The sequence below is a fragment of the Pelophylax lessonae genome (genome assembly GCF_965119305.1).
Source record: "Pelophylax lessonae genome assembly, chromosome: 12".
Lineage (NCBI taxonomy): Eukaryota > Metazoa > Chordata > Amphibia > Anura > Ranidae > Pelophylax > Pelophylax lessonae.
Window position 1 is genome coordinate 62342471 of NC_138779.1, and position 13949 is coordinate 62356419.

Consider the following 13949-nt stretch of genomic DNA (forward strand, 5'->3'; position numbering starts at 1 on the left):
TGGCATTGCTTGAAGAGTGAGGCATGCTTTCAAGCCACTGTCATTGTCACTACAGAGCAGGGAGAGCAAAGCAGGGATTGGCTTTATTACTGGAGGGCAAAACTGGAACTGGACAAGACTGGAGGCACAGCAGAGAACACGCTTAGACCTATTTATATCATATGTATAAGATTTTATTAGTATGATTTTAATCCTGTTTAAAAAAAAATAATAATCATGTTACTCTCATAATTTGTGATAACATTTTTATGCATACAGTTAGGTAGATAAAAGTGACATTTAAATAGATGAAAACAAAAGTCCAAATGACATAAACATTCGTAGAGACTGTTTTAGGATAGGTACATGTTTTTGTAGTGATGAATGTTAATGTTATAATGCCTTTACATAAGGGAACAGTCAACAATAAATGCACTTATCACGTGAAATAATTTTTAATTAAAACACATTTTATGTATAAATAATATTTCCAACTACTAACTTTCCAAACAGCAGCTAATACTGCAGTATTGCAAACAATCACCTTGTAAAACAACCCATTCAGTTTAAAATATAAATAAAAGGCAAAACATTTTTGTATAGGAATAAAAAAAAAAAAAAATAATTAAAAAGACATTATAAATGCCTTTTTTATTAGTGATCACATTTCCTCTGTTCTTAGCTGCATAAGAGCTGGGGGAGGAGAAGCAGCAGCACGCTGAGCTTCCCAGTGAATGGCTGTGCAGCGGGAGGTTGTCAAGATAAGTATGATCATTGGAGGAGAGCAGACTGAGTTCCCAGCATAGCTAGAGAACTGACCAAGGTGTACTCTCCTGCTAAGTGTGGTCACTTTTTAACATAAAAGCAAAGGGACTGGCAGGAACACCAGGGGTATCGTCCAAAGAAAGCAATACAAAGAGAACGGGATACTTTCTCATACAAGTACATGGTACAGCAGGCACATATCAGGAATATGAAATGTTGGGGTAACAAACACTTTTATTAATGGAACTGGATCTGGATATAAGACACATTTCCCTCTACCTGAAAATGCTATCAATGGCTGGAGAAATGATTTAGTGTTCAGACAACACTGGGCCATAACAGTAAAATTGCACCAGCCAAGTAGGGTCATTTTTTGTCATGGAAATGTTAAGGGGGTCCCTGTCACCCAATTTAAAGATTGTAGGTAAAAGCACAGAAAACGCAAGTATTTAAATGCTTATTTGCAATGTTGTTCCTTTCCATAAATTATAATTTATTGACTTGCAATGTGCCTTTGAAATTGCTAGAAAGTTGACGATTACAGGAATGTCAATTCTCTAGCACAGTCCGTTCTTCCCTACATGTCATGGCCCTCTACTTTTCTGGGAGCCTCTGATTCAGGGGTCTTCAAACTTTCCTCCAGTTGTTCAGGGACTACAATTCCCATCATGCCTAGTCATGTCTGTGAATGTCAGAGTTTTACAATGCCTCATGGGATGTGTAGTTCTGCAACAGCTGGAGGGCCATAGTTTGAGGATCCCTGGTCTAATTACTGACTGTGCTGACCCAGCATCTTTGTCCATCCTTCTCACCTCCCTATATAACCATTTCTGCTTTTTATAAATTTTATGTAATCTATTCAATCATTTGCTATTTTGAGTTTTAGCTAAGTGGTGCATAGCGCAGCTGTTTTACACTGTTTTATAACTATTTCTGTAGCTGCCAGGGATGGAGCTAAGAGGAATACTATAGAGTCACTTGGGTGACAGCTCTGAATCTGCTAGGGCTGTTGACATCACATCACAATCTAAGGCTTTTGGATGTCAACATAAGTGAGGCTTTTACAGATAAAGAAAATACATTATATCTATTAAATTAACCTATAATCTTATTAAAAGATTTTTGTTAAAGATATTGGTCTGGTAACAGGGTCTCTTTAATGGTTATTGGTTAATTCTGTTTTACTCCCGTTTTAAGTCTTCATTGCTACAACGTTTAGATTATGTCCAGACTCTGGAAAGGATATAGTAGGTATTTCTCTGAGTTCTGGAATATGAAACACTTTTGTTACGTAGTGATAGTTCCTGCAGTTAGAAATTACAGCCTACCTGGCAACCCCCCCCCCCCATATGTATCAAGACATCATGCTGTTGGGGCCCTCCCTGTGTGCCTGGGCCCCCTACAGGAGGACTGGTGCCCCCCCCCCCCCTATCAGCGACCCTGGTCCCTGTGATTATATTTTAAAAGATCTTAAAGTACATCCATGATTATGGCATGCAATTTACTGTAAATTAGAGGTTTTACTGCTATACTGGCCAGTGGCCACATCCCTATATCACAATCTTTACCAAAGGTTTGATTCCCTTATAGGATGGGACTTTAAGGCCTCAACGTACACTTGCTATTATCTTGAAATGTATAAAATAAAAAATTTAGATTCAGTAAAAATTAAATAGGTAAACAATATTAAAAATTTCACATAGTAGAATGAACACAGAATCACAAAATGTGATATATCTAGATAATCTAGACTTATTTTATATGCAGAGATCGCATATAAGTGTCCAACGCTTTTCAAAGTCAGATAGATTTGTGCAGCATGTATGTGGGAAGACAGCAGGCTGTTTTTCCATATACATGCTGCACAAATATGACCTGACTGTGAATCCACACTGGGTTTAACATACCTTTCAGTGTAATCTAAAAAGTCAGCAAACAACGCTTAAGTGGTCTAGAAAAAGCAGCATGCAATATGTGTGAATATACAAACACAAAAAGTACCTACAAAAATAAAAAAAGCAGCGCTGTATGATTATTAGTGATACTTCTCAACAAGTATACAAATGTGCATAAACAAAACTGAGTTTTAAAATCAAATAAAATAGATCACAATAATCTGAATAAAAGTCATTAAGGGTAAATTAAATAGTTCCATTATTATTACTTCACAATCTCAGTGAATCAGCATCTGTGTGCTGCCTCCACCAAATATAAGGTGTGCACACTCACCAGAACCAGTTGCTGTCTAAGTTATAGGACAGCAAAAGTGCATTCAGTATTCAATGGTCTTCCTTATGAAGATACATCTGATACTCTATGGATGTAGTAGATCTTCTAACCTCATAAGTGCAGTCATCAGGGAAACTGCTCATCTCATCAAGACAGATAGAGGAATCACCGACACAAGAAAAAAAGGCTCATAGTGTATAGTTTATTAAAATGTGTAAAAAAACAAAACAGCTGGGAATGGTGTTTAGACTCTACAACTAACGGTGCACGCAGTCCATATAAAGTGCATAAAAATGAGACATATAAACGTACATAGTATGCCCCCAAACTGAGATCCAAATGGTGGAAGGACCTCTAACATATAAGTCAAGCTCAAGAGTATCAGATGTATCTTCTGGTTTTGGTGAGTGTGCACTTCTTATATTTGGTGGAGGCAGCACACAGATGGTGATTCACTGAGATTGTGGAGTAATAACACTGGAACCTTATTCATTTACACTTATGGACTTTTAGTCACATACCTTTTAGTGTACATAGGACATCTACTCATATGAGTCACCATTTTTTAAACCATGTATCTGGTAGATCCAACAACATTTAATTGGAGGTGGTCCCAGTGCACAGCTGGTCAAAGAGTCTTCACCTTCCCTCTCGCTTGTCCATTCTGTCCTGGGGATCTAGCTGATCGATGTAGATGGTGGCAATTGTTTAGTCTTAATTGTTTTTTTTTTTTACCAAGAACACGTTATGACATCATACTATCTGCAGAGTTATCCCTGAAGTAGAAGCTATCTGACTTGAAAACACGATGGACACTTTTTTATGATCTCTGCATATAAAATAAGTCTAGATATATCGCATTTTTGATTCTGTGTTCATTCTACTAATTGGATTTTAAATATTGTTTGCATATCTATTTTTTACTAAATTTAAATAAAATTTATACTTTTTAAGATAATAACAAATATTGTTTAAACCATGGGTGTCCAAACTTTTGGCTTCTCTGGGCCACATTGAGTGTAGAGAAAATTTTTCGGGCCACATATAAAATATATACTATAGTTATGGTATATAAGTAATAAAATGCTGCTGCGCCCTTCCCGAGCTGCCGCGCCCCCAGCCCCCCCCCCCCCCCAGCACTAATTTAACACAACTAGTGGATGATCTCCTCCGAGGCAGCCTCTGCCAGGTTAGTTTGAAGCCATCGTGGCCGTGCCCCCGACTCGACTTCCTTCCTCCCCAGCAAAAAAAAAATTGTCAGGGGGCAGTGGGCCGCATTGCCTGCGGTTCCGGGCCACATGCGGCCCCCGGGCGGCAGGTTGGACATGCATGGTTTAAACCCTTAGAGTCCCAGCCAATGGGGAACTCAAACCTTTGGTAAAGATCATTATGGCATGGAAACCAAGGTTCACTTTAAGGTAGCAGTAGATATGAGAAGACCCTCATCTAATCTTGGCAATTCTGGCTTAATCAAATTACAATATCATGTTGGGAAAAAAGATCATTCTTACAATGTTACCCTTTATGTCAAGCCTCAGGAGTGCCTGACTAGCTCTTTTTTTAACTCGTCGGAAAGGGATCTAAAACAAAAGAGGAGTTCCTTCAAAGTATTAATTTGTTAGGGAGATTTAAATAAAGGCAATAATATTCTTCTCAAGTAGCTGAACAGTTCAATTGTTCGGTTGTTTCATGCTGATACATCATATGAGCTCCATGACCACCATAGGAGGCTCAGAGTAGCTGCGTAGGTTGAAAAGAGCAGTAGGTAGGCTTTGAACATAAGGCTGTCTAATTTGTAACAAAGGCCAAGCCAGTGGGTGTGCCAGGCTTCCTCTGACTCCATCCCTTGTACATAGGTACGGATGGAGGTCACCTCCTGCAGGATGTGCTCCATCAGCTCGTCATCGACTATTGCAGGGCTCTGGAATACTTCATCAACACCACAAATGCTTTCTAGAAGGCAAGACAGAACAAATTAAAGTTTATGTAAATTCAAAAAACTCCAAACAATTAATTTAAAGACATATTATAGCCTTCCTGTGCCAGTATTTTTTCTTCTTTTTCATGCAAAATATGCAAAAATACCCAGTGAGTCTTATTGTACCCCTGTTTCTTGCTCTATTCTGTCAGTGCTATCTGCAAGCTCTGAGTTGTGGTATCATTGACAGGCATGTTCAGTTCAGCCTTCAAAGGAAGCACCAGGCACAGCAAAACTAGAGCAAGTCAGCAGTTTCCTTGTGAGTCTATGTCCTCACAGGCTGCCATGTCCCCCACAGCCAGCATGGACCGTAAGAGAGAAGCTTGGCTGGTCCATGCTTGTCTTGTCATTGGAAGCAACTTCCTCAGGGGTCTCTGCCCCTATTCCTCAGAGCTCAGGGAGAAAAAGGGGATAAAGCAGTCATGTAAGCAAGTTTGAAAAAAGCCAAAAAATATCTTTAAAAGACAATTTGTGGAGGTTCTGTCAATGCGGATTGCTTGAAGAAGCTTTACTAAATATTAGCACGGGATTATTGCATAAATCAATAACATACACTTTACATGAGCAAAGGAGTAGAAAAAGTCCACCAGTGGGCAGGATAGTCAGACAAACTTAGAAAGGCTGTTAGGCACATGTTTTCATTTAAAAAAATGTGTCCAGTTCCAGGTTTATTGTAAAAAATACTTCACTGAAATGCATCATGTTAGGAATTATAAAAGTGTAATCCACATCCCCTTTCTAGTTAGTTATATTTCTCAGCAAGATGGACCAGATCTCTGTATAACCAACATCATCTGTGGCTGAGGCAGCTGAATATTAAGGGTAGGCACACAGCTCTCAACACATTATATACTTTACTGTGTAGTCACAACTTACATCCTCTGGCTCCTAACTGACTGCTAACAGAGCACAGTGTTACTCTTTAACCACTTAGCGACTGACCACAATGTACTCTGGATGATCGGCTGCTGTAAGCAAAGCAACAAACCCGTACGTTGCTGCCTACTTCGGGGTTTAGGGTGCTTGCATGCGCACACCCCTGACGGCACCGGCTGTGATTGTACACAGCAAGAGCCTGTCAGTAAGTCCAGGCCAATGATTCACGGCCGGGACTTGCTGATCGGCTGTGTATGTTCACAGCCCAGAGCTCTGTGTTGACCTTCAACACAGAGCTCTGTACACAGGGAATGATCTCTGTATTTCTCATCCCTGAAAAGCAGGGATCAGAAACTTAGGGAATAATTAGTAGAAGCAGCACACTTTACACATATTACACTTAGTTTGGCACATTTTTAACCCCTTGATCACCCTAGATGTTAACCCCTTCCCAGCCAGTGTCATTAGTACAGTGAACATGTATAGTGTTATTACTGATCACTTTATTAATGTCACTGATGATGTCAGTGGCAGTCAGTCAGTTACCGCCAGCGTCAGTTAGTGTCATATTTCCAGCCGCAATATCGCAGTCCCATTATAAGTCATTGATCGCCGCCATTAGTAGTATAAAAAAAAATTCCAGCTTATGTACCATAGTTTGTAGGCACTATAACTTTCACACAAAGCAATCAATATACACTTATTGGGATATGGTGTGGGGTTGTTTTTCAGGGGTTGGGCTTGGTCCCTTAGTTCCAGTGAAGGGAAATCTTAAGGTGTCAGCATGCCAAGACATTTTGGACAATTTTATGCTCCCAACTTTGTGGGAACAGTTTGGGGATTGCCCCTTCCTTTTCCAACATGACTGCGTACCAGTGCACAAAGTTAGGTCTCCTGTAAGGGAGATTCACCCTATCTGTTTGTTCTGTATATTTTTATCACTGAAAGTAAAAGAAAATCCCAAATTTTAGGTTGTTCACAGAACAGGAATACTCAGGATATCTTCCAATAGGGACACTAGTTCTGGTAAGCCTGGTAACAACCAAGGATTCCTTCACTTTAGAGTGATTTTCTCTCACCTTCTCTTTTGGGTATAGGACAAAAACTAAAGGGAAATCTCCTAAATGTGACACAGATGACAAAAATGAACCTATTATAGCAGTTGGATATTTCCCTTACTGCAACATGTAAAAATAATACTTGCCTTTAGTTCTACTTTAAGCAAAATTGGATAGTTTTATATGGCACTTGCTTACATTGGTTGTAGATTGTTTTTTTTTCTAGATATTTTTCTGACTTTCCTTTTTGTATGTTTCATTAAATGTTTAACAATTACTTGTCCCATGTAGTGACTTGTTCTCAGAAGTGTGGTTCCCTCAGTCATTTGCAGTGCTTGGTGCATATAAAATACCTACATGTAATGTAGGCATGATTAAAAAAACTACAATGAAAACAAGAAACAACTACATTTAAATAAATCTCTAATTACATTCATAGTAAATCTTTTAAACCAACTGTTACTCAAAAATAATCAACCGTATTGAAGAACAAAGCTCATTTTTCTACCTGCTTAGCATCTTAGCTAGCTTACCTATCTACCTGCCCAGTGAGTACCGTAAATACTATCAGATTGTAATATAAGTTTAAATAAAATCTGGATGCTGGCTTGCAAGTCAATAACTTCATGCTATTAATACATGTTAACCGGTTGCCGACTGCCCACAGTATATTTACTGCGGCAGTCAGCCCCGGCCAGGCAGAGTGACGTAGATCTACGTCACTCGCCTGTCATCCGCTTTAGAGCCAATAGCGGGCGAGCGCGCGCCCGCTGAGGCTCGTTCACGGAGGAGTGCGGGAGTGTGACCGGCGGACCCGATGTCCGCCGGTCACACTACGATCGTCGGTAGAACGGGAGAAAGGCAGAGCGGCTTATGTCAACAAGCCGCCTGTCATTCTCCCTGTGTAAAAATGCAAATCAGACGGTTCTACTATGTAGAACCGTTGATCTGTGTTTTTACACTAGGAGACCTGTCCCACCACAGTTAGAAGCAGGTCCCTAGGACACACTTAACCCCTCCCTGTCCAATATAGTTAACCCCTTCCCTGCCAGTGTCATTTTTGCAGTAACAGTGCATATATATAGCACTGATTACTGCAGTAATGTCACTGGTACCCCCAAAAGTGTCAAAAATGTCAGTCAAGGGTCCGATCTGTCCGCCACAATGTCGCAGTACCGCAAAAAAAAAATCGCAGATCGCCGCCATTACTCGTTAAAAAAAAAACACCAAAAATGACAAAAATCTTTCCCTTTGTTAGTAAACGCGATAACTTTTGCGCAAACCAATCAAAATATGCTTTTTGAGATTTTTTTTACCAAACATATGTAGCATAAAACAAATTGGCCGAAAATGTTAAAAAATTTTGATTTTTACTTTTTTTGGGGGGGGAATTTCATATAAAAAAAAGTGAAAAATATTGTTATTTTTGCAAAATATACGCTCTTTTTTTGTTTATACCGCATGATCAAAAAATCGTACAGGTGATCAAATACCACCAAAAGAAAGCTCTGTTTGTGGGAAAAAAAGGACGTGAAATTCGTTTAGGTACAGCGTTGCACGACCGCGCAATTGTCCATTAAATTCACGCAGTAAAAAATCGCAAAAAAAACCCTGGTCAGGAAGGGGGAAAAATCTTCCAGGGCTTAAGTGGTTAATACTGTATAATATTCTGTATAGTCACTGTTTTTTATGTCAAAACCTTTTATTTATATTGTCTCCACACTTACATGCAGGCAAACCTGTCCAGAAAAACTGGCAGTAAGAGTAACTGCCACTGTCAGATAAAGGGCATGTGTAAAGTTGCCCCCCCCCCTCAAGGGAATACATTTGTTAATTGTTGTTAAGGCCTTTCATTTTCAGAAATAACATAACTTTATCACCTCCTGTTAAATTAGTTGAACTTATAGACTGATCCTCTGTGTTTTCTTCATGATCATCCTGTCTCTCTTGGGTCAGCATTCGGCATCGGGATATCAAAAGACTTTCAGATCCTTCCTTGTCAAAATGAAGAAACTTTACCACCATTATAGATTTGCCAAGACTCAGCACCATTAGGGCCATGAAAACCAAAAAGAATACACCTAAAAAAAGATTTGGAAAGGTTTTTAGATACAAATAATTTGTTTGGTTACTCTTTTTATATAGGTGGTGAAACTATGACCATGTCATCTATCATGCAAAAACCTAAACCTATACTTGGAGTACTATCAAGGCTGACATTGCCGAATCCCTTAGTTAGCCTCCTTGCTTATCCTATCCTTATATCCTTCTATATTAAGAAATGCAATAATTGAATTCAGTTTCTTTTTTTGTAAGCATTTGAAAAATATTGTAAGCCATGTCACAATAAATCCTTAAAGGTGTAAGGTAAGGAGTGCCACACCAAAAGGTTTATGAGTCCAAGAAAATGTATTTCAACATAGAAGTCCAAAACATTTTTTGGAACTCTATAATAAAATAAATATTCTTGGACACCTAAGCATTTGGTGTGACAGTCTTGTTTTCCCTACACATTTTTGTATCTACCCTCTGAGGCCCCTTAGCGTTAGATGGCTGCATAATCATAGACATTGCATTCAAGAAGCAAAGCATTAAAAAAGTAAAGCACTACTAAAAAAACACAATAAATCATAAAGGTCATAATTGCACATCGAAAAATATAGGAATATGAATATAAGTGTCCAATCCCCAGGGAGGACCACTGCATCACTTCCAGGTGTTGGAAAGCTCTACACTAGTAGTGGGCAAGGATTAATTCCAAGGCTGTTTATGTTGGTGCTAACGGAAGCACCATAAGATTTAAGGAATTCCATCAGTTACCATCCCAAATATTTGAGGCTTGTTAAAGGCTCAGAGTTGTGCATTCTACACGCACTGTAGTGGAGCACTTATATAAGGCTAATATTTTTTTCTTTTGAAAGGACTATTTCACATTATTGTACACTTATATTCATATTCCTATGTTTTTTTTATGTGCAATATTTGTTATCACATTTATGATTAATTGTGTTTTTTCTAGTAGCGCCTTACTTTTTTTTAATGCTTTATTTTAAAGTGGTTACATCCACTTAAAGCTGCACATTTATTGTGAGATTTTTCACATTGTTGGCACCACATTTATCACATTGTTTGAATTGCACTCAATAGACTTATATTACACTGAGATACAAAACCAACATTGGATCTAGGCCCAATTTTTTTCAAAGATTAGCAATCATGTCAGTGGTGGCAACTCGCCAGCTGCATAAATGCTAAAAACATTGCTCACCTTCAATGTTCAATGAAACCCGGCTTGTTTGAGTACTGAAGGGGCAATAACATTACAGCAGGCAAGTGTCTTCTCTGTTCTTTTACTGATTTTGTTGCTGGCAAATTGCCATCAGCAACTGGATCACTAATATGACATGGCTCTAAATCTGCATTAAAACCTTTGCATTTTTCATACGTTGTGGTGGTGCAATGTGCTTTTGGCATGATTTTCATGTGCTGTCATTCGTAAGATGCAGCAGACAAGATTTTAAACAACACACCACAATGAAGCATCTGGGTGTGAATAAACCATGGCAACATGTTTGATTAGCTTTTGCTCTGAATGAATAAAAACTTAAATACAATAAAAGAAACAAATTAGACAGTTGAGGATATTTGTACAACACATACAAATGAGATATGTTATTTAATTTTTAAATGACTACCTACCGATTAATGGTACACTTAGAGTGGTAGCTGGCAGTTCATCTGCCATATTAACCCTGAAGACTGTATAGCCAACAAGAATGGTGGTTTTGAACATGATTCGGGTTCCACTGTCCGGGGGCAGGTAAAAGCTCATGAGGTCTACAAACATGAGGAGAATGCTGGGCAAGAGGATGCTTACAATATACAGAAGAGGGCGCCGGCGGATCACAAGCTGCAAAAAGGATCAGAGGTTATGAACTATGGATATTGTATAATCTGCCATTATGAAATATCACAAACAGATGATATTAATTTATACATAACACTTGTATATCAAAGCAAGATTAAAAAAGAGTGAGGGTCCTGCTAATAATAGCTTGTATATAGAGGGAGATGGAGCAAAAATAGGATGGAGGGACTAGTCATGTATCAGGTGTCTGTTATTGCCTTGCCAGTGCAGAAAAAGCAGCTGTGGATCAGTTACCAAAGAGTAGTGAAGAGTGCAGTAATTTTACGACAAAATTGCTAATTTCACCTTTGCCAAAATTGGCCTCAAAATTCACCATAGAAAATTATGTTACAGTGGTTGTAGACCTCAGACATGAAATATGAACAAAGCACATATTTCTATAGAGTTTACTTGTCTCTCTCCAAAGCTTTAGGTGTCATTTCTGTCTGCTGTCTAGTTTCTCTGTTATCTGCATGAGTCACTTCTGACAAGTTTTCCTGACACCAAGCAAAAAAAAGGTGATGGTGGGGGATCAATCTCTTGATTGACAGCTTCAGCTCTGTTTCTGTGTGCTGTGTAAAAAGGGGGGGGGGCAGGGCCATCTTACCGATTGGGCAGTTGCCCGGGGGCCCCACTTGCCCAGGGGGCCCCACCTGCCCAGCGACCCAGCCCCAGCCAAGCATTAGTCCCGATTCCCGTGTGCATCCCGCCGCCAAACTTAGCAGGTCACTGGGGCCATGGAGGGGCCACTTGGGCCGTGGAGGGGCAGCCCAGGACTGCTGGAATGCCTGTCCACCTCCATTGGAGCAGGCACACACAGGACAGTGGAGTCTGACTCCCGTCCGCATGTGTGTTCACCGGAAACCAGCCGCCCAACTTAGAGGCTGTTATTAGCGTTGCACTGCTTTACCAATAAATATCGCCATATCGATAATTAGCATTTTTATTCTCGTGGGTGATTGTGTCGGCAGGGCCCCAGTGCACTGCATTGCCCGGGGCCCTTTAATGCTCTTAAGATGACACTGGGGGGGGGGGGTTCTTCCCTCCAATAAGCTCTCACAGCTCTTGTACAGTGTGTGACTGCAGCTCTCATATTGAGTTTTACAAGGATGTACGTGTCAAATCGCTGCAAATAAACAGGTACAATGTATGCAGGAGGATTTGTTTCATCTCTGTAAATCTACTGAGGCTAGTCACTTCACTGGGTCTAGGTAAGGGTTTGCAACGGCTTTAAAACAATGGCTTCATATGGTGATCAATGGCTTTGTTAGTAAAAATAAGAGTTAACTTTAGAGTTAAAGTGGAGTTCCACCCTTAAAAGTAATTTTTCCCCATCTGCTTGCTCTCTTTCACCTGAAAAATAAATGGATAATCACGATTTTTTTTTTCTTTACTTACCTTGTTTTAGAAGAAAATATACTCACCATACTTCCTCTTCCTCTCTCTTCGACCGTGACCCGCGCCTTCGCTTCCTGCTCGCATTGATTCCTGGGAGCTGAGCATCATCGCCCCCAGGAATCAATGCGCCTGCACCGGCCCCACTCGTCAGTTCCGGTGCAGGCACGTCATTCACTGCTAAACAGCTTCTGGGCATGCCCAGAAGCTGTGCAGGAATGACGTGCTTGTACCGGACATGACAAGCGGGGCCGGTGCAGGGCATTCTGGGACAAAGAGGACACAGAAGAGGACGCAGAAGAGGACGTGCTGGCTTCAGCTGCCCACACCTGAGATGGCAGCGCTGGACAAGACATTTTCAAGGTAAGTATTTCTTCTAAAAGGTAAGTGCGACCCGGGACAGTTCAGAGGCTAACCATTGTGGAATGCACTAGCCCTGACTGTCCCGGGGGTATTTTTATTAAAGAAAACTTTCCAAGGGAGGAACTCCGCTTTAAGCTGGAGCCACAGAATGACAAACCCCCACTTCTGGGCTATTGTATACAGCAGTCAGAATACTTGAAGAGCAGCTGCATCTGATTCGATGGAGCCACTGATCAGCTGACAATTTTCCGCCCAGCTCCTTCAATTTTTCAATTGAAAGATTTCAGATGTAATCTCTGTTTCTGATCTAATGTTATGTTTCCACCTAACATGAGGAAATTTTTTAGCACAAGAGCATGTCCTGGATAGTTGAAAGGTGGTTTTATAACCCTCAAAAGCCAGTTGCACCTTAAAAACAACCTTAGGGCCAGTTCACACTAGATGTGGTGCAAATTCACAGCAAATTCACTGCAACTTCACACCGCATCAAAATCGCCACCTGTTCATGCAAACTGTTTGCGAAGTGAATGTTAAGTTAACGACAGTTTGCAAAATGCAGCGCGATTTGCAGAATCAGATCGCATGGGTATTAACAGCCATGTGATCCAATTCTGGTGTGGACAAAAAAAGGGTCATAAAGTTGTAAAAAAAAAAAATTAGATACAATAAAAAACATAGAAAGAGCCAATTCACATGGGCGGGCTCCGTAAAGCAGATCCGCCTGCTCAGCAGGGGATCTTTCCGCTATGCAGAATGGATACAGACACAGTCCATTTTCCTCTATGGGGCAGTTGGATGGAAACGGACTGCTTGTCCACTTCCATCAGACTACATTCCAATCCACCAGACAGATGGGGAATAGTTCCCCCATTCGTCTGTTTTTAGCGAACAGAATTGGATCAGATGGCGGCAAGTGTAAACGGACAAGAAGGGGTGGGACAAATATAGATGGGGGAGTGCCCAATTTTAGTCTTGCCTAGGGCAGCTAAAAAAGCAAAATACACTGCTGATTCCAGGGCCCATTTCTCACTGTATTTACAAAGGCCCTACAACATAGGCTGATGAATAGCCCTATACACAGTTTGACAAGAGAAAAGGGCCAAAATTAAACTGATCAGAGCAAGCATGATGCAAATGAAAATAGAATAATAGGAATCTATAGGGAAACAAGCCTCATAGGACTTTAATTCTCTTTGACGCCCAAATAATTGGCTTCAGAAGCTGAAAGAGATGCTACAGATTTAGGTTGTTCCAGAAAGAGGTATGAGGGGACTTGGTGGGGGTGGACAGCGGAAGCACCCTAAGTCTGGACTATGCTCCAACAGGGGATTTCATGGTTGAGGTAAGAGGATGGGGGGCTTGACAGTCTCTATAATAGAGCCACTGAATCCCCTAAAAC

General features: G+C 40.4%; 1 protein-coding gene across 1 annotated transcript in view; it reads right to left on the minus strand.

Annotated features, from left to right (window-relative positions):
• Positions 1-13949, minus strand: part of LOC309568868 (uncharacterized protein) — a gene marked incomplete at its 5' end in the record, with an annotated part of 164293 nt that overhangs the window by 96264 nt on the left and 54080 nt on the right. The window contains 5 exon segments of the mRNA XM_082274652.1: positions 2652-2664; positions 4673-4926; positions 8661-8715; positions 8719-8966; positions 10585-10795. Coding sequence (XP_082130778.1) covers positions 2652-2664; positions 4673-4926; positions 8661-8715; positions 8719-8966; positions 10585-10795 — 781 coding nt within the window.